Genomic DNA, 22605 nt, shown 5'->3' on the forward strand with positions numbered 1-22605 from the left:
TTACTGAGCATGCACCTTTCAGATCATCTGCCTTTATGTGGCAGATGAGGAATATCCTGTCAGTATATGCCAGACAAACTCTGTGTGTGTGGAGATATATGCAAAGTAATGCCTCTGACATTTTGAAAATGACAAACGGTGTGTGTAAGTAATCTTAAAAATTGCATAAATTTCTTCTAACTCTTAAGAAATACAAAATGGAAAGTAGTATATAGATATGGTGCACAGAAGAAATTAGAGCTAGTAATTTCTCCAATGTTTCTCTGTTGCTGAGCTGCACAAAATTGCAGAATTAGATAAAGAGGAGGCTTTAGTGGTGTTGCAGTGGTGTTCCTAAAACACCTGATAGTGGTGAGCAAAAAAGAAATTGAGAAAAAGGTAAAATACCCATTTATTTATCCTTTATTCCTTTGCATTTAATACAATCAAATTCTGCTATTGATATCAATAATGGCTCAGTTGCAAAATATAAGGAGAAGAATTTTTGACTATATTGCATAATTCTCTTCACTTTTGCAAGGTTTTTTGACTAGCTTTTCACTAGCTGTGGTCAAGTGGATCAAACTGACTCTTCTAATGCAATCACTCTTTGTGTCCCTGGCACTTCCATACTGATGGACTACCAAGACGCCCTGAGAAATGCTGGAAAGGGTTTAGCATTTAGATATTTAAAAGCCAATAATTAACTCAAAAAATGTTTAAAACAATCCCCAAAACTGCACTTTCCTTTCTATATGGCAACTCTTCACTGTACATGGGCACAAAATATCCCTCTCAGGATAGGAATGATGTAAGGTGATGTATTTTGTGGTCAACATTTCATTGCCAAGTCTTATGTAAACACCCATTTTACAAAGTTACAAAAACTTGCAATAGTAACACAGATGCAGCTATGAAAATTAATTCATAGAAGTGTATAAAATAGATCTGCATAGGGGATATTTTATAAATTCACAATAGAAAGTTGGCAACTACTGTGATGCAAGCAAGTTATATCTCACGTGTCAAAAAGAAAAATGTATGAGTAAAATCAACAGCATTCCAGCAGAAATGCATTGGCTGCAGGCCAGTCACTTAAGTTCAAAGCATGAAACAAAACTTCAAGGTTCTTATGTTCTATTCATTCACAGGTGCCTTTTTCAGCAAAGTTCTCTTTTCTGTAAATTCAAATGAAATATCAATTAAGACGTATTTTTTTGCAGACATTTTTACCTCTCATACAAACAGCCATATTTTTCACAGGACATTGTTCTAAGAGATTCTCAAAATTGTGCCCACTCATATATGAATTCCAAAAAATCTCTGACCAACTAATGTAATGTGCACATCACTTATGTGTAGAAATTTCTTTATCTATTTTGGCATAATGTAACCAATCTTAACATTTAAAAAATTTATTTTTATAAAATCAGACCCAAGAGTGGTGTTAGTTTCCTTTCTTTTGTAATTTTTTCGAATTTCATTCAGCTGTGTAGCATGTAATTAAAATGCTGTTTGTAGTATGTGCATTTTGAAGACAGTAAAATATACTTTAATCAGTCACAGAATCTAGAAAGAGTATTTCACACTCCATTCACTTAAAGATTCCACTGCAGAAAAAAAAAAAAGAATTTCAGACAATAATTTATGATCTGCTACTTGATATCTTCTCTAGGAATATGACTTCATTAATTATTTATATTTATCTAAGCCATTAATAAATTAAACAAAATAGCATTCTTCCTACCTCAGTGATAGGCTGCTGGATTCAAAGAGAGTTTAAACAAATAAATTGTTTAATCAGTGAATGTATAACAGTTAATTCTCTTGTTGTATCCTGTAACTGTGTATAGATTCAGCTGATTTATACTGCATGTTCTGTCTCTAGGGAGTGACCTATAAGAAGTATTCACAGTAAAAGGTTTTATATTATAATACAGAATTTTTTTAGCTGACCTGACCATGTTTTTAATGCAGGTATTTTACAAAATATTTCTCTATCTGCCTTTTTTTAAAGGCATGTTTCCAAATATAGAACATTTTAAATCAGGCAGAGTGAGGCATATAAATTACTCAAGACAGATATTTTAATAGATGCTTGTAATTTTAAATACTATATCTTAATGTATTAAAAATACAAAAAAATAAATGATTAATTTCTTAAATATGCAACAGCAAGTGAAAAGAATAGTCTTAACTCTCCCATTAGAGTTTATCCAGTCTCCTTCCTTGCTGCATTTATTATTCCAGATGGATTTTTCAGCCTGTTTTTTTTTTGTTTGTTTGTTTGTTTTGGTTTGTTTTGGTTTGTTTTGGTTTGTTTTGGTTTGGTTTTTGTTTTTTTTTTTTACTTTTGGGGCTTACCTGCACAATAAAAAGTAGGTAAAATAAGAGTAAATGCCCTGTAAATATATGATTAGCATTTCATCATCCCATAGATGTGTAGGATGTTGTCCCTATGTTTTGTCTAATTTTTAAAAGACCCCAGCCTTGCTATTTACAACAACATATCTGAATAAGATGTGTGGGAATGGTTTAAAGCTGCACCAGGAGAGATTTGAACTGGATATTAGGAAGCATTTCTTTATCCAGAGGGGCTCAAACACTGGAATGTACTTTCTAGAGAGGTGGTTGATACCCCAAGCCTATCAATGTTTGAGACAAATTTGGACAATGCCCTTACCAGTGTGTTTTTACTTGGTCAGCCCTGGACTGGTCAGTCAGTTGAACAAAATTATTACTGTAGGTCTCTTTAAACTGAAATATTCTATTCTATTCTGTTCTGTTCTATTCCTTTGATGCCATTTTTCATACAGTTTATTTCTTTTTCTTTTTTTCTTTTCCTTTCAATTTTCCTTTTTGCACTTCTTTTTTTTTTTCCTAATTCTTTCTGTTTGCTTTTACACTTAGAGAAGCTTGCTAGATGCACCGAAAGGATTGGGTTGAAGTGTTAGATTTTAATCACTGAGTGCTTTCAACTTCAGTATTCCCAGTATGTTTTAATGTAGATAATCAGACCAATTACATTACTTCAATTCTTACAGTGTTCAGTTCTGACGAAGTGTTTTCTTCTTGGTAAGAAGATGAAGTTCTTTGTTGCTTTTCCAACTACTTTTTGAGGACAGATTTGAAGGAAAGACTTTTTTACCTAGAGAAGTGTTTGACAAGAGACTTTTGCATGCCTACTGCTTCCATTCTGTGCTTTTCTTTGTTCCAGCACAGTTGCGCAAACATTCCTGCACATTTTCAGCCTGTTTATATAGTTTTAATATATTTATATTAGAAACAACAGGGATAGCAAGGATTTAAAGACTGATTTTGTGAACCAGATAATTTATAAATTAAAAATAATAAACTAACAAGAAAATCCAAAAACAAACAAACAAAACAAAGCTCCCCCATCATAACAGTTCTATCTCTATCTAACATGTGAATTCAGAAGGCTGAAGTTTCACTGTCATATCAAACTGCCATAGGGCTACTGCACTTTGCAAAACTGACAAGTATTTGAGCTGGTTTAGTGAACTAAACCAGCAGAATTGCACTCATCTTCTTTTCATGAAATTATTTTGCTTCATATAGGTCTACATAGCTGCTAATGAGGATGGAAGTATTCATAGTATGGAGGAAACAGGAATAGTAGGCAATCAGGGGTGTGGAAAAGAAAATGGAATTTCTGTACAGGCAGCTATTAGGCCAAGTCTGAAGACAAGACCGAGAGACTTCCCTGATTTCAGGTAGTTTCAAAATGGTCTAATATATCTCTCAGTAGGAGAAACAAACCAGTGGTAATTTAACAGATGTGAGTGGATGCAGTGCAGAGGGGAGCTGTCTAAGTGACTTTTCCATATATTTAGAATTGTTATTTTCCCAATACCTTCCATTCATTCTGTCTCAAAGTTTGAATTTGAACATCATCCCCTTCACATTGGTTCTTCTTTTTTTATCCTATTTTTTTTCTCCTGGAGGTCTAGGCTAAGAATCAAAGAACATTATGGTAACAAGAGAGCCGCAAGAAATTACAATACTGGCTAATATTAAAAATATTTAAAGAAAAAAAATAAAGGATAACATGGATCCTTTCAAAAGTAACTGTTTTGAGTTTATAAATATTCCTTACTCTTTGAAGTTAAGTCTTTATCGTAGCTAAGGCTGCTTTCCATATCCTGACATAATTCTCTTTTCACACCTCCACCAAACTTATAAGGTGACATATTTGAAGAGTTGTTTTGAAAACTTTCCTTAAATCTCAGGGAAGACTAGAAAGCAATGCTAGTGAGCACAATGACTGGCACTGAGTATTATTGGCACATTTATTTCAACTAATGCATACATTTGGCAGTCAGTGATCAATGCAGAACTTAATTTTAGATTTTTTTTTTTTCCAGGAGACAAAGGCAGGAATTTTTTTCTTAAATATTTATTTTATTTGTTACTTCACTTAAACATTAAGCTATTTTCTAAAATCATAATTCTATGCTGCCTTATTTGAAGAAATAAAATAAAAAGACTCCCTAGGCTCTACAGGGATCTAGAGGGATCTCCTTCTACTCTTCCAGTAACTTTGTTGTGTCTGACAGTGGTGGGCAAACAGAAGGTCTATTCTTTTTACACATCTATGATTAAATATATTCATGTAAAACCAGCAAAGCCACAGATATGAATGATACAGAAACCTTTCAAAAAGCAGTTTCAAAGCTGAAAGGAATATCAGGTAAATTATATATCAATTTAATCCCCAAAATTAGCAATACACTTGGTTAATGTAACTGAAACAAAATTCTACATATCTGAAAATAGTGAACAGTTCAGGAGTTTAAAATTTTCATTTTGCAAATGTATTCCTAGATTTCCTCTGTAAAGTATGAAACCAAATCAACATTGGCTGTCAATTTAATCATTGTGATTTAAGAATCTGTAGCTATTTCCTGCTGAAACTGTGGGACACAGGATATCTGAGCCACCTTTGTTACCTGTTGTAAAGTACTGCTCCTGGAGAAAATTTTCCAGCTCATAGTCCAGAACTCTGTTTAAAAATCATGCATATTTTCTTATGTAAATGTATACATATAACCTTAGTTAATTTAAAAAAAAATAATTTTGAATATGAATACGTCACATGCAACATCTTTCCACTGCCTATAGTTTTCCAAGATCTAAAGTAGTAGTAATAATAATAATAATAATTCTAGGCAATAATTTGTTTTTATGGTTAAAGCACCCAAGATCTTTTGAAGTTACTTGTTACCATCAGACCACATATATTACATAATATGAGAATTTTTTTACTGGTCCTTGGAGATGAGACATATAAACAGATCTGTCTCTGTAGAAATAAATAGAAAACCATGTACCAAGACAGAATGCCTTTTTCTTATGCTTGCCTGCACTTAGTCTGTAATCCTTCATACAATATGAACTGTAATATTCATCACTTATACATGCATAAAAGTGCTGAGCTTCAGGTCTCCTATAACTAAAACAAATTAATACATTTGTCTTCATTAGTGGAACATAATGAAAAAAAAAAGGTGCAAATTATTTATTTTTATGCAGGTCAAGCCATGTATTGAAACTAATTTGAGAATTTCAACTGCCTGAGCAGTTAATTTATTATTTCTGAAATGTAAGAGTGTGTAAGTAACATATTTGATGAAAGAACTGTTTTTATAGTTGCCTCAGGATTGTAAGCATATTGAAGCACTATCTGGGAGGCATGCTGAGACTGAGCTTTACATCAACAGAGAATTGCCAAAACACTTAACCTCCTGTAGTCTTTGTGAGCCAACTCTGCCTTAGAGAAGGGGCTTTTAGTAGGAATTTACCAAACAGATATTACCAAGGCAAAGGCATTATTAAAATTTGATGTTATTGTCCTAGGACAATAATGGATGGTATGGCATTTGTTGTGTAAATGGTCTAGGAGTAAGTCATATGAGAAGCAACTGAGGGAGCTGGGGTTTAGCCTGGAGAAAATGAGGCTTAGGGGAGACCTTCAAGAAGACTGGCCTTTTCTCCCAAGCAACTAACAACAAGACAAGGGAAAATGGCCTCAAGCTGTTCCAAGAGTGATTCAGGTTGGACATGAGGAAGAATTTCTTTGCTGGAAGTGATGGCATGTACTAGAATGAAGTGTCCAGGGAAGCTGTGGAATTACCATCCCTGAAAGTGTTCACAGAACAACTGGATGTTGCACTTTATGCCATGGTTTAGTTGACAAGGTGGCGTTTGTTAAAACGTTGGACTTGATGATCTTGGAGGTCTTTTCCAAAATTAATGATTTTATGATTCCATGAGTCTATGGATTGGATTGACAGAGACTCATCTACAAATTTAAAATTCCTCTGGCCTGATACATCGCCCTTAATTAGAAAAAAACTAGTGTGTATAACTTCCCAGCACATGGTGTTTCCATGGTTTGCAGTTAAATGCACCCAAGGCCGTTTCACATATCAGTTCATAGCCATGATGAAACAGTTAATAGCAAGATATTAATTGTTTAGAGAATTTCCCTTATAGCTTGCCAAGGATTGGGGTGTTCTGCAAAAGTGTGACATAGGTTTTCAGGTCTGGACAGTTTTGTTCTGACCTTAAGTATAAGGTCTTTCAACATAATCTTATCTGCCTAACCAAAATCTTCACATATACCAGAAATACTTGTAAAATTCCTTTAGTCTTCGTTAATTCATCAGTTTATTGTTGGATAGTGTTAGACAAATATTTCTTTCTAAGGAGGCTATATTTGCAAACCATTCATATGTGACTGTCACAGATTTGCAAGGTTAATTGAAAAAAGAAAGCACTGTATAAATATGAAATACCTTTATCTGTGGCAAGAACAATGTCATTGATTTTATCACTAGAGGTTTCAACAAAGATATCTTCCCATTCTGCAGCTGTGCAATTCAGCAGGGGTAAAGAGATAATAGTGTATTATGATAATTATATTTTCAAATTTTCTGTGATGGTAAAATGCATGAAGAGTCCATGAAAAAATGTCACTATCATGCATTTGTTTAATCTAAGAGATGTGCTTTAGAGCAGTTTATAATAATAGTTTGAGGAGTGGCTGAAAAAACTAACCAGTGTCAAAAAAAAAAAAAAAGAAAAAAAGATATAGCTGGAAGTCTAATATAATAATTTGACAATGATCTGAGTGCTTAAAACAATAAAAAAATCCATAAACATCTTTATTTTGTTCAGGTTGTCTTGGTACTACAAAAAGAAACTGTGTATTTAGTATTAAACCTGTTATTATTATGTCTTATTTGAATTACTCATTATTGGTAACCATTACCCTGTTTTGTTTTCTTTTATAATATACTCACTGTGGAGGATAGATATATTTTAATCTAGTTGCAAATTAATATTTTTAAGTATGTTCTTTTCCCTGTCCTAAAACAATAAGTACATATAAATGTTCCCTGATTTACCAGAAACTTGTCTTTTACAAGCCATTCACATAACTCAAAGATGAATACATATCTATGTATATATATGTGTGTATATATATATATATATGTGTGTGTGTATATATGTATATATATATAAAGATATAATGTGCAGGTTTGGTTTGGATTTTGTTTTGAATGGTTGCAGTTTTAATTTAGATAAGGGGTAGTTTAGACTGCTAAAATCTAGTTAGATAGTAAACATCTACTAAAGATTTTTCATTATAGTAATTGAAACTTAATTAATATTTTCTGTTTATTCCATGTCTAATATTAAAATATTATAATCCTAATGTAACAGAAAGCATCTGGGTTAAAAATAAGAATCTGCAAACACTGATATTTTTTTTCATCAAAAAGTTGATCTTGAAAATGGAGCCAGGGACTGGGAACTGGTAGAATCCCTTTTATTTCTTCATATATCTCTTGGTGCTTTTAGAACCCACTGACAGGAAGAATGAACCAAGGTACATTGACCCTTCTTTTGTTGCTTCCTTCCCATCCTGCTTAGAGAAAGTAAAGAGGATTAGGGAGCAGAAGTGGCTGTAACTTTTAAAACAAAAACATTTCTGTGGAGATAAAGTGCGTGTTTCTCCTATAGTCAACACCTAATATTTCCTATAGCATGTTGTAACTGTGACTGTCAGTCTTTATTACTGAGTGCTGACTATACTCTAGATTCCTGGAAGGCTTTTCAATCCCTGTGAGTATGAGGCTGTAGGAAATAGTTTTCCATGGTTCTTCATAATCTGAACATCTACTCCACAGTTAGATGTAAACCTTTCATGTTGCTTCTGTCATGCCTATGACTGCAGTAGGCATGACACTTGTGAGAAACTGAACTCCACATAGTGTGTGACCAGCTGCCTCCTGGGAAGGATTGCCCGTTCCAAAGGACCGAGATGAATTTTGTCTTGTAAAAGTTGAAGGAAACCTTTGTCATAGTAACAGATGAGCAGGAATAATAGAACAATACAACCCCCAAAACTTTTAAATATGATATCACAAAGCATGCAAACAGTTTGGTGGCAGAACATTTAGACTGTAATTCTTGGTAGGGCTAAGTGATTGGATAAGAGAGATGTTGTTAAGCTAAAATTAACTGAGTTACCCATTCCCAGTAGTATAAATGGTGTTAATCAGCATTCTTATGGAAATTTCAGGCATGCTTACACTGGAGTGAGATTGTGACTGCAGTATATTGTATTTACACACAAACTATCTTTAGGATGGATAGAGAGATAGATAGATAGATAGATAAAGTTGGCATAATCACAACAGGAATGGGTTCTGAGTTTAGTGTTTTTTCCTTTCAATTGGTGAAACTAGAACTTGAACTGGTTGTTTTATTCATCGCATACTAGTCACATACAGCCTCAAACCTAGATAGCTTTCCTGTTATATGTGGCTTTCTCCTGCCCATAAATATTTTACTACGGAAAGAAGTTCTAAATTATCTCAATTTTGTACCTAGGTTCTGAATATTATGGTGTATTCCTAACCAACTTTGCCTTTTGTTTAGGCCAAGTACACAGAATATGAAATAATATTGCAAGATAAACAGAAACTGTCTTGCGATCATTAATAACAAAAGAAAAAAAAAAACCAGAAATATGCTATCTGTGGTCTCTGTGTATTCAGAATGTATTTTTACTATCTAGAAAATCAAAAGTAACATATAGGTATGTCCTGTGGGCATATTTAAAAACACTAGGAAATTCATAGTCATTCCTTTTGGTAAAATGCCCCTGGCATGATGGGAAAAAAAAGTTCCTGGCTCAAAATTTCCTTATCAAAAAAGTTAGCAGAATGGTGCTCCTCCTTTTGATTTAATAAAAGTCAAAATCTGTTCTACAGGTCCCAGTATACTCCAACAGCTTTCATATGATAGAATGAGCAAAACAGACTAAATGTAACCAGGCAGGAGATTTTACTAAGTTAAAATCTAGTAGGAAGCATTTTCAAGACCAGTTAGATCAGCAGAATTTCAAAATACTAATCTGTATGCAGTAAAGCCTCAATATAAAAAGCTTATGTGTTCATAATTTATGTTTAAACATATCATTATGTGCATAAATCTTTACATACTGAGACTTCAGGGCATAAAACATATCTATGTATAGCTTCTGCAGTAACTCTGGGAGACTGTTAGTTTTGTAGAGATGCTTTAGAAAAAGGTGTTTTATGCAAATTTTCATTTATATTTTAAACTTTTGTAAGCAGGTACTGCAATTAGAAATTATTGCTTTCCCTTTTGAGGTTGTTGAACTTGTGCAGGAAGGAAGAAACACCTCTATAATCTATTACAGAAAGGCTTAAAATTATTCTGGCAGAAATTCTCATTCCTGCAAACAGAAGCTAGAATAGGATCAACAAATAATTTATAGATTATGTTCTGTAGATCCTCCAGTCCCAGTTTGTCAAAGTAATAAATAATCAGTTGATTGGCAAATAAAAGAGGTAGAAACCTGCAAAAGAGAGGGGAGAAAAAGTCAGATATTTCCATACTGGTCTTTTGCCTTTGTCTTCACTCAATGGAAGATTATGCACTCAGTTTTTTCCCCTGATTTTGGAAGAGCGTTTTAAAAATCACTTCCTTCTCTGTCTTCCTGCCATGCACAGAATTATAAGATTGGGGGTTTTTTCCAAGTGCTTTGTCTTTGTAATGAAAGTTGAGATATGAAGTTTCTATTTCCTCATGTTTCAGCATTTTGTTCTCTCTTTCTTTTATTTTTCTTTCTTTTTTCCTTATGCTTTATTACTTCACTCTTATTCATACTGTAAGTATTCTGCAAATTCTTTCATATATATTGTCTGTGAGTATTAGAGTTTCCATTTTGCTTTTATGGCTTTTTTGTTTTTGTTTTGAGCAATAAATTCTCTTTAATGATGATTTAAATAAAATTATATCAAACATTTTAGATTTAAAAATGTAAAAAGCAGGACATGGGCTTCTTGCAACACCTCATTATATGGATTGAGTCATCTTTCAGTCATGTGATGAGAGTGATAGGGAAAATTACCTTAAAATGTCAGAAATCTTTTCCATTTACTTGCTAACATTTTTCAGTTCTGGAGAAAAAGCTGCTGTTACATCCAGAGTGTACCACATTTTCTATTTATTGCTTCTTACTTTTTATGCTACTTTTGTCATCCACAGATCAGTCTGTGATACTTTTAGACACTTAGGTGCTTCTGGCTGGATTTTCCACTGTTGGGACTTGTAGTCCTGTTTGTAAGAGAAAAAAAGCTAGAAGAAAATCTAGTCTGAGGAAATAGTATTATTCATATGCTTCCTTTGTTCTCTTAAGAGCTACCTGAGTCAGTATAAACAGAATTAAAAATTCCTTTTTTCAAGGTATCAGATTATTAGGTGTACTCAATATTTGCTGCAAAATGAAAACCTATGAATTTAGAACATTTTAAGTCCTTCAGAATTAGAACTACAGCATTCAATGCTAGCTTTTTCATGGGTATAAAATTTTAAATGCTTGATTTAACAGCAGGAATATATAATGCTTGTCACCCCACATTGATCCTTGTGACAGGATCACTTCTTAGACAGGATAATAAGGTATAACAAATATAAACATTGCAGTAGACAGGCCCTGTAATATGTCCATTCCAGAGTTACTTGTGCAAATTTTTGCAAACCACCAACAGTAATACAAATACTATTGAACTAAAACACTATTAGCTGCGTGTTTCTAATGCAACCTTCATAAACTTAAATAATTTTCACCTGTTTTCACCTGTATTAGGCCATGCTTTATTGTTTCTGTCTATGAATTCCTCAGTTAATTAATTTTTTGACCGTTTCAAATAGACTAGAATTGTAAGTGTACAAATCTGATCCCCAGAAAATATAAATAATACATGAAGAATAGATGGTACTCACTATATTTAGACCAACAGAGAGTGTGGAAACAAAATGCAAATCAGTTTAATTAGAAAGCAGCCTGTCAGATCAGAAGACAGCTTAAACTGAGTCTAAGACTATTTCTCTGAATCTAATGTTATTTAAGTTGTTATTGTTAAATATTTATATGCAGTGTAATGTTGAAAATATCCCCAAAGGATTAGAGAATGCACTTACACTTCCCCAGGCTCTTGCGGACTAATCACTTCCTTCTTCCATCTGAATGAGGCAACGTGTCAAATATAGGGTTTTGCAGAATTCAAGCATAATCAGGATGGTCTGAAGTGATGTGACTTAGGCCCCTAAGAGTGCACAAGAGAGTAGAAAAGAGTTTGTTCTCCTTTCTTTATGCTTCATGTATAGTCCAGTGCAAACACAGTTTACCCCCTAGCACAAAACATCATCCTTTTTTAAGCATAGATGATAAATGCACAAGTTCTTGCAATTTAAATACTTTGAGGATGGCTCTTCACACCTTTTATTCTTGAATAAAGGAAAAGGTGCTTTTGTGTTTTGTAATTAGCAGTTCTTTGTATGTTCTTTACTGGCACAGCAGCTCTTTGTTATAAGCTTTCTTCTCAGAATAAGTTCTAGATATGTAAAAAGAATTTGAAGAAATATAGAATAAGTTAAAAGAAATTAAAAAAAAAGTATACATATTTTCCAAGAGTTTTAAGACTATAAAATATCTTATCCAGACATTTCTTCAGGTCCTCACCGCTGATCACAATGCATTAAATAGTTAAATGGGTAGCATGTCTCTAGCAGATACAAAGGATTATTTTTCAAAGGTAAAAAGTTAATGAAAATGTATTTTATTACTCAGCTGAAAAAAAACCCTAAAATCTATAGCCAGTAAGTAGCATTATTTTGATAGAGAGAAAAAGAAGAGGCATGCATTGTAGAATTGCATTCATATCAACTGAAAGAGGGGATGCCATGCCTTTTCATCTACTTTTTCTTCCTTTCCTGAGATTTCTTAACCATTTTAATGAAGTCTTTTGTTCCCCTTTTCAAAGGACAAGAAAAATGATGGCTTTGTTCCCTACTTAAACATTGCACAAGTCTTAACAGAGAAAGCACTTCTAACTGACATGATTTACTCTCTAACATTCAGAAAATAAAAGCTTTCTTCATTGCCATTATTCAATTATCAATATACATTTAAAAATACTCATTGAGCAGCCCTTATGCACAATGTAAAGAAAAAGAGAACGGATTACATACAAAAATATGACACCAGCTTTTGAACTGCCCCTTGAAATATTGAAATGTTCAAAAGCTACAAAATTATCATGTCATTGTAAAATAATGAATTATGAGGAAGAAATACATCAAAATATGAGAATTTACATCCTTGTTATCCAAACACACTGAATCTTATCTTTCTGAATTTCTTGCTACCTTGTACTGTTAATAGGTAAGTGCATGCTGAAAGATGTTTTAAGTGCCTGAAAATCTATCAAATAAAGACTTTTGTGGGGTGGTCCTGAAGCATAAATTGTTTGTCCCTCTTTTAATAAAGTAGCAGGATGAAATATTCATTAAATATCAGACTTTGTATTAGCTTTAGGGTAGCAGGCTATGAAACAACAGGTCATAGATTTACACATTTAAGACTAAATCTAATGAAGGCCATTTAAAAACTTATTGGGAAAAATTTAAAAAAATTGAAAGAAGAACACTCTTTGGCTGAGTATAATATTTGGGCATGAAGACATTTGAGACTGTTAGACTAAACGTGATAGAAACTGTTGCATCAAGTAGCCTGGCTTACTGGCAACACTAGCTGGATCAAGTTTCCTGGATATATATTTGTGTGAGCAAGCAGGTTTGTATTTATATGACCAGTGTGATTGTGTCGAGAAGCAAATGTTTTTGAATAACATTATGGCTGTTAAAGATACAGTTTTTAATGAGATATTATTTATTCTAATTCAGAATAACTAAAATATTCATGTAATATATTTCATGTGATATTTCTTCCCTTTGCTCTCTTCAGGTTCTCCATATAGAGACAAGATCACTATAGCAATTCTTCAGCTGCAGGAAGAAGGCAAGCTCCACATGATGAAAGAGAAATGGTGGAGAGGCAATGGTTGCCCAGAAGAGGAAAGTAAAGAGGCCAGTGCTTTGGGAGTTCAAAATATTGGAGGAATCTTCATCGTGCTGGCAGCAGGATTGGTGCTTTCTGTCTTTGTGGCAGTTGGGGAGTTTTTATATAAATCAAAAAAAAATGCCCAGTTGGAAAAGGTAAATATTGTCATTACCTGTTTATTTTACATTTATGGTTTATTTAAATAATACTTTAAATATTTTGTGATGTTTAGTGACATTTAGGTGATGCATACTTATTGTTTATTCTTATAGTAAAGTATTTGTATAACAAAGGATGACAGCAAAATATCCAAAGTTTTACATTTACATCTTTTAATTTTTCTTCAATGTGTTTAATTGTAGCCAGATTTCAGGACAAGTGACTATTTCTCCTCTTATTCAAGCCTGAAAAAAGACAGCTTTTTACTCCTGGAAGTTCACTGCAGTTAATTTTATGGATGAAGAAGAAATCTGAAACTAATGGGCAACAAATTAATCTCCTACAGATAATTCTGATTTTCAAAAGACAAACTCTCTGTAGCTCAAAGTCAAAGTCTAAAGATGTCACTATAGAAATGTTCTTTATAAGAGTTTATACTTGAAAAGTTGTCCTGGTAACATCTGGAAAAGATTACATCAACATGATTTTTTTTTTTTTTGGTGGGTTTACTACTGATATGATGTCCTGTAATTTCAAACTGACCCAATATTGAAAATCCTACTGTTAACTTGTTGTGTACTTGCCATTTTTACAACCAGAACACTGTAATTGTGCTAAGACTAATAATATATTGAAAATTTTGTAGCTGAAATTATAATTTTTTTGCATAATAATTAAAAAAATATTTCTATATGTATGTGCCCATGTCTAAACCTAAAATAAAATACTTTATTTTACTGCTATGGCAAAATCTGAATTTTAAACATTGAGAGAAACTGTTGGATTTTGCTAGGTCTTTTTGGTTTTTACTATTGAGGAGATTGTGACCTATGAGAATTTTTAAATTTATGTTTAGAAATGTAATTTAATACAATCAGTAGTAAATCCAAAAGATATATTTATATTGGTATTTTTCCAGATGATGCTAGTGAGCTTTTGTAACTTGAATCATTGCTCAGAAAATCTACTATTTGTTTTCACTTCTTTTGAAGCAACTTTTTGGTACTCAAGTTTCCTGTTATGTTGTTAAGAATTTTTTGCTAACACACACTAAGGCAGTGTGAGGTTTCAAGGTCCTAAACACTGTTTGAACATGGGTACATTCATTTAATTGTTGAAGGACTCTTTAGGTCCTCTTCTTTACAATACTGCAGGCTAATTCGTTCTGTTTTAACATACTATTGGAATGTTATGTTTATGAAATGAACTTGTAAGGAAAAATATACTGATTACTTAAGAACCATGTAAATATCAATAGTTTTTATCCATTTCTAAAATGGATATGGAACTCACATGAGCATCAGTAAAAATTGGTTTAGCTTTTCTGGACTTCTAGCACTCACTCAATTAGAAAAATAGGACTGCTTTGATAATAATTTTGTTACATGAGTTCAATATTTTACAGGGTGTAAATACATATGTGACAATAGCAGCATGTTGAAAGTTGTGAGGTGAAGCAAACAGAAACTTTTCATTAAGGATTTGTTTCCCTAAGTGTTTTAGTTTGTGGGGGAGTGATGGGAAGGAGTTTGTTTATGTTTTTTTTTTTTTTAAACTTTTCTTTTGTGTTTGTTTCTTTCCATTTGATTGTTTATTAGTGTTGGATAGAGATAGCAACGACTGGAGGAATGTGACCTTTCAAAAGCGTTTGTACCAGAAATGTTTCATTGTCGAGTATTTAGATACTTTTAAAAGTTAGGAATAAATATGAAGCAGCTGAGTTGAGTTGAGTTGAGTCAGGCTTCTCTCCTTTCTCTCCTCCTTACCTCCAATCACTTACCTTCCATCTCCTCCCTGCTACTCCCACATAGCCTGATATCAGCAGACCATTGAAATTGCACTGCAGTTTTATTTATGGAATGAACTTAAGAGGAAGATGATGCTTGCATCCTGACACATGGCCTATCCCAGCATCCCCTCACCCACTCTTCTTGCAGCACCCAAAGATTTTCAGGAAACATCTTCTTTCAACTTCTCAGGTGTAACAGATCCCCTTTGCCAGGGAGAGGGAGCAACGGCAGCCTAGGTTGAGATGAGAAATCCTGTCATTTGTCTCCAGTCTCTACAAGTCCCTCCTGAGATGAGTAAACAATGCAAATAGTGCTTCTCTGGATGTCCTGTGGGGACAGAGGAGGCACCTAGTTTTGTTAAGATTTGTGGTGTCATCCCTTAAGAATCAGAGTATCATTCTGGAAAAATGTTTGTCAGTATTTGGAAAAAGGGAAGATCAGAGGTCATATTAAGAGACAAGGAAACAAAATGAATCAGATAACTTCAGCTGCTGAGTATATGGAGCATTCTGAGATATAAGTGGGCATGAGGGTTTGCTTTTTAATGTGTACAAAATATTCATTTGTACTTCCAGCAGGGAGGCAATGCAGATTGAAATTGTATATCGATATGGGGTTTTAGAATTTTTTATGTCGCCCTGCTCTTGGAGCTTACACATAAACAGATATATTATCTGGTGTGAACCTATTTGGAGGAGTGAAATCTTGAAAGGAATCAACCACAGAAAAACAGCAGATAAAATGGTGTTCTTTGCTAAAATAAAAAAATATCGCCTCTTGTAAGAAAAGATGGCTCAAAACATCCATGCCCTGATGTTTTTAAAAGTCAGAAGGAAATGTATAACACTACTGAGACTTTCTCTGAAACAGATGATTTTATGCCACCACAGCACTTTCCAGACAGAAGGAAATTCCTCTCCTATTGACACCTATCAAAAGCAAAGATAAGTCTGGATGTTATCACAGTTAGACTGCCAGTCACTGGCACTTACTAAAGCTAGCTTGCTTGAAAAAGAAGTATCCTAAATGGCTATTTTCCAGAAAATCCAATCATTTTGAATGCGAAAACAGCTATATATGGATTAAATTCTGCTATCATTTCTAGCCATTCAAAAATCATTGAGCCTTCAACAGGATGGAATTAGGTATGTTTGTGTAAAAATAGCAGATCTAAATTTTATTAATTTTGAACTGTTAAGTACTTCAAATAATATGAATTGAAACACATACCTTAACTATTTGTTAAGAGATGAGGTCATACACTTCCTATAGTAAAAAGTAATAGATTAAGTCTCAACAAGTACTGAAACAGTAACACCAAAATAGTATATCTGGAGTTATACAATCAAATCATAACAGATACATCAATTAAATTAACCTCTCTGAAATAGTTATTTACTTAAAATTTATTATAAAAGCAATCAAAACAATAACTACATTAATACTTGTTTATATTTCACATACATTTACAGGGAAGACAAAAGCTATTGAACTTTCCATGTTAAATAATTCACTGCTCAGCTGCACAATTGAGTTGAGAAAGATCAGTGTGTATAATTTATCTCACAAGACACAGTGACCGAGCTCTTGACAGACCTGGGCTCAAAGCAGAGATCATTAGCTAGGAATATACATGTGTTACATACAGAACTGTTTCACTTACAACTGCAGATTCCACAGAACAAGAAATTCTGAATGCTGAGCTGAGACCTGTGTATGAGACTAGCTATACTTTGGAGATGGCACTAATTTATCTGGATGACTCTTGCCTGAAATGAATTGAATACAATAATTTAAAACACTTTCGGCAAAATGCTCAAAACATGCTTTTATAATGTGAGGATAGCAGGAACAAGACTTTCTGATCCTAACTGGCTCAAAATTTCATGCAGTTTTAATGAACTTCAGAGTCTTTAGGTTTTGGTACAATTTCTTCTTATTAGAAATTAAATGTGGTTTTGCTATGATTACTAAGTAATTCTGAATTTTCTACCTCACACATATGTTTTAATAATGTGATAACCTGGAGTGTGTTTTGGACTGGATAACACTTTTAGTGTTGCCTACTACATAGTCTCACTGTTTCCTTCAGAGAAAGTGCTGGGAATGGCAGAGCATATATCCTTGTCTATGACAGACAGTTGATACTCCTGCACTGTTGGTGCAGAGGGAAAGGGGTGGAAGAGACTGTAGGTCAGAGGTTGTCCTGACTGCTTTCCTGCAGAGCAACCACAAGAGGGTGCCTTCTAATTTCTGAGAGGGAAATTTAACTGTCACTTTTTAATAAAATTTATGTTGCAGTGCTTACCTATTGTTTAATTGCAGCCTTTTTGAAAATGCTAAAGGCTTGTATTATTTCCCATTGTTTATAATACAAACATCTAATTATGTAATCTACTTGGAAACATGTTATTATCAGACCTTTTTTATCTAGCCAATCTTGACAATAAATGCTCAGTCATTTGCATTTTATAATTGCTTTTGCTGCTGAATGACCTGCTCCCTTATTTTAACAGGCACTCAGAGGGCAGTGAGTAAGCAAGGTTAGAAACAGAAGCCATTTAAAACAATTACTATGTCTTTCCTCTTTTTTTTTTTTTTTAATTGATGTGCATCAATGCATTATGGGTTTATGTCCATTTCACACATTTAGTTTTGTATAGCTCATATTATTATCGTAAATCTCAGGGAAAGCACTGACCTTGAAGACCATTAATATTTAGCATAATAATCAATGGATGATTCTCAATTTGAGAATTTATTGACCTTTCCTTTGATTTTGTGTGTTCAGTGTTTTTTTTAAAGTTTTCGCTGAGATTCTTTCAATTTTCATACCACCCTTACCCAGTGATTAGATACTACTGTAAGAGTCAGCTGTGTGATAGAAACTACATGTGCACTGCTGAAAAATTAGGATGAAATTCATACTATTGAAGGCAGTGCCACAGATATACAGACCATTGCTTGTTGTCACCATTGTAAATTGTTGTCCTTGCACCTATCCTGGTCAGGGTTTCTGTGGAGAGGGTGACATTGGCTGGAGAAATTATCTGCAAACCTGGTTTTATTGATGTAGTGGTCCCACACCCTTCTCAGGAGGCAAGGAGGGGCCAAGAGCAGATAGGCTGAAAGAGCTGCTGCACTGTTGCCATATGCAGCTACACATCATCCTGAGTTTGCTTCTCTCAAGTATGATTTAACTGTTCTCAGTTTGTTTACATGGAGTCAGTGTAAATGTTAACAAGAGTTTATTTTCCAAGGTTCCTTTATGACCTATTTGTACTAGAATAAGTTTCATTCATTATGTCCTACAGTGCTTCTTTTTAGAATTCACGTCAGCCAAGTGCAAATATATAGATTTTCCTATGTGAAAAGGACTTACAGGAAGAATTTCATAATTACTGACATATTTTGATGCTTATTTGTCAGCAGGATGTGTAGAAAGTCAGTATTTTAAGTATTTTAAGTGCAAAATCAAATTTCAGTAGTTTTATGTAAAAAAACTGAAAAGGTTTTAGGATCATTCTTATTTTACCATAATATTTTATGGTGTGGTGATTTGAGTTATTTTTCTAAATTTTACTAAATTAGTTCTCACTAAAGTACTTTACTTTCTCAAAAAATGCAGTTTTGTCAGTTTTTCTGGAGTTCAAAAATATTCCTAATAGTTTAATATCAAAAACCTTTGAATTTGGGACAGTAATTTATAACAGTTTTGGAGCAATACCAAAGTAAAACTCAGCCTAGTGATTTTTTTCCAGGGGGAGACAAGTTCAAAAGATTTTAAAGTTGAAAAGCCTGTTCCTCAGGCTATAAGAAACAAAAGAATGTGGACATTCTTGGTAAATTGAAGTAAAAGCTTTCATATTTATATCCCAAGTAGCTTTTATATGAACTACAGTTGGTGATGTAGTCTGTATTTTTGTGTCTTTTTTTTAATGGAGTATCCTCAGAAATTGTACTTTTGGCTGCAAAAAGCAGCAGTACGGACACGTCATGGAAGAAATTGTTTTTCCAACATTAGCACACTGCATTTTACAGATATACTGTTGGAAAATTAGGGACTTCTATCATCCTGTTGTCCTATGAGCACTGTATGAGTATGTGCAAACTTGTATGGTTAATTGGTATGTCTGTAAGTGTAGAGATTACATGAATTCCAGGTATTCATTTTAATTAAATGCCCTCTTGGAAACCATGTAAGTATATATTAGAGAGGATTTTCTAAGGGGAGGAATTGTTACAAAACCCAACAAATCAAAACAACCTCCCCCAAAACCAAAATCCAGTTCATACCCCCAAACACCTTAACAGAAGAAAAAAAAAGGAAAAAAGCAAGTTACCAACTGTGGCATTTTAAAGTAATTTTTAAACAATAAAATACTAAACCAAATAACTCTATTTTGATTTTTGACTGCATCTCAACCAGTATCTGTTTGGTAATGGACCTTTTTTTCTGAGGTATTTTAATGTGTTAATTTGTGTCTTTCAAAAAACAATTGAAAGTATAGGAGTATATGTAAAGTTGACCATTACATAAGTAATGGTCATACAAAAAGTTCACTATAGCTCCATACTCATCCAGTCAAAGATCAGAGATTAAATTATAGGTCTGAGTCATGAAATATTTTAAATTTGACCAGAATTTGAAGCTGGATTAAATAAATTGGAAACCCCTAAATGTTGTTTCCTTTATAGCAAATATGGTTCACTTGCACTCATCAGTAGAAAGAAGGAACACATTACATTATTATTTTCTCCTCTGATAAAAATATATTTTTCATTACAAAAGAAAAAATGTCAGATCAGAAAACATTCATGTATTTCTAATAATTTTTCATTGTCTTCCTCTAATTAAATACTTCAGCATATAATATTTTAATATAAAACATAAAACTTTTGATTTTTAATTGATCTCTATGCTATAATTAAATGTAGTAGCAAATACAGTTTAGTTCAGCTGATTTATTTACTTTGATTTTGTATAGGTCAACAAAATAACAACAAGCACTACCTACTACCTTTTAGACAGAAAATATTCTTGATTGTGAAATAAAACCATATAACTGCAGAGAAATGTGTGCAAAACCTTTTGATATTATGTACTGCAACATGACTATAACAGTGTTTCCAAAACAGTAGAAAACCTTGGCATTAAATTAATACTAATAGTCACTCTCTATTCAATATGATTTGAGGCCATGCCAAATTTTTCATTGAGTTCATAGTATCACACTGAACTATAAAACTAATATAATTTTTAGAGTGAATAAAGTATAGAGGGCTTAATCTGAGCAAATTTTGAGATAAAAGCTGTTTAGAATTCAAGTAAGAAAGGTTGTATTTATTTTCTTAAACATCTCTGTAAAATTAACTATTTATTTTCAAATCATGTTATATATAGGATCAAAGATGATTCAATAGGTGACTGACCCTTTCACATCCTGTGGCTGAGAATGCCAGATCTCTGGGGACTGACTTAATGCACCCAGGATCGCCTCTGCTGAAAGGTGGAGAAATACCTGCACATATGTGATTGCAAAATACACACCCATTAATATTGCAATGGTTATTGTTCTAAACCAGTTAGACAGCTACATGGCTGAATTACTATTAATTCACCTCAGTCCTCGTTAAACACCTGCCAGTCTTGTGTAGCCATTGTCCAGGGACATGAGACAGCAGTACCATGCTCTGGAAGAAGATCTGGACTGGGGTGGCAAGGTTTACACCAGTGGAAATTATTGCCTCTGACTGAAAAGCTAATGACAAATAGCACTGCTTACCACTCTGAGTTTGGAAACACAGACCCAAACCTAGAGAAATGTGAGACTGTCAACCTTTTCCAGAATAGGTTGAACTGAAAAATGAGGATAGAAGATATCTTCTGAGTGCTTGCCTTTGCCTATCCAACAGAGCACCTGTCTCCCTGGGTTAAATTGCCATCACCCCCCTATTTCAGCCAGGCACTGGAAGCCCAAGATGACTGCACGGTCCTGGTCTGACAATAGAGTAGGACTGTGTATCATCTGCGTGTCAATGACACCACAGCCCAAATTATTTCATTATCTCCTCAGTGGCCTCATATACATGTTGAAAGGAGGGATGACAGGATGAAACCTTGTGGAATCCTGCATGAGAAAGAGCCCTCGGGGCTGATGAGCAATTGCCCTATGACATCCTCTGGGATTTCTCTGAGAGGAAAGAGTGGAACCACACAAGTGCAATCCCTTCTGCCCCAGCCTAGGTCCACAGGTGAGTCAGAAAAACATCATGGTCAGTGTGATGGCCAGAAAGGCTGCTGGCAGAGCTAAACAAAACCAGTTTGAAAAAAGCGTTCTGCACTAATTCTATTAGTTACCCATCAACCACAGGAAGAAGGGTAGCTGTCAGGCTAGAAACAAAGAAAAGAGTTTCAGAAGACTTTAAATGACCTCAGGTGTTACTTTCCTGGAAGTCTCTGTTATCCACCAAGTGCATTTTGTTCTGTTAGGAAATAAATTTTAGAATTTGAGAGTGGCGGAATTGTTCTTTGGTGATTTTGGTTTTTGCTTGTTTGTTTTATATGGGTTTTTTTGGACACCAGCTGATAATTTATTTAAGGCAAGCTGGAATTTTATTTTCCCACTGGGAGACACTTACAATAAATACAAGAAGTGGCCAGCAGTGAGGTCCTGTATGTCATTTAAGTTCATCTCATAACTCTAAAACCCAGCGAGAAAGAAACTCAGCCTGAAGAAAATAGTTTCAGTGTTGTTCTGTTATAGGAAGGGTCAGTCCCATCAGACTTTTGTTGATCCTCTCTGTCAAATAGCTACAAAGTCCTTGAAACAACCAGCATTCAGTTACAGGGTAAAGCACCTCGTACTTCATCAAGCTGTCTGGAACTACTCTACTGGTGGTGATTTTGTAGATACTATGGTGAACACAAAGCTTTATCTGTGGGATTAAAATTTTCACTTTGCTTGATATTATTGTCTTCACTTGAATGGGCAGTGAAATTTCTGTTTGATACAAGTGACATATATTTTGGTCTATAATATATTTTGGTCTGAAAATAACTTCTTAAAATTGTTGCTTGTTCTATTTCTACCAAAATGCCAAATAATTGCTTAAGCAAAATTGAGAATATACTGGTGATATGTTCAGGTAATTGGTGTGAATTTAGTCTGGAGTTTACTTGTGCATTATACTTGCTATGGATTTAAA

The 22605-nt window shown here is 33.8% G+C and overlaps 1 protein-coding gene across 4 annotated transcripts in view; it reads left to right on the forward strand.

Moving 5' to 3' along the window:
• Positions 1-22605, forward strand: part of GRIK2 (glutamate ionotropic receptor kainate type subunit 2) — a 341730-nt gene that overhangs the window by 308781 nt on the left and 10344 nt on the right. For 2 of the 4 annotated variants that reach the window (XM_085574923.1, XM_085574924.1), the window contains 2 exons: positions 13352-13602; positions 21474-21651. In XM_085574923.1, coding sequence (XP_085431049.1) covers positions 13352-13602; positions 21474-21651 — 429 coding nt within the window. Of the gene's footprint in view, positions 1-13351; positions 13603-13809; positions 17872-21473; positions 21652-22605 lie in introns of those variants that run through there. The other 2 variants (XM_077782282.2, XM_077782281.2) reach the window with 2 other exon arrangements.

The sequence above is a fragment of the Lonchura striata genome, chromosome 3 (assembly GCF_050655825.1).
Source record: "Lonchura striata isolate lonStrDom1 chromosome 3, ASM5065582v1, whole genome shotgun sequence".
In the NCBI taxonomy this organism is placed as follows: Eukaryota; Metazoa; Chordata; class Aves; order Passeriformes; family Estrildidae; genus Lonchura; species Lonchura striata.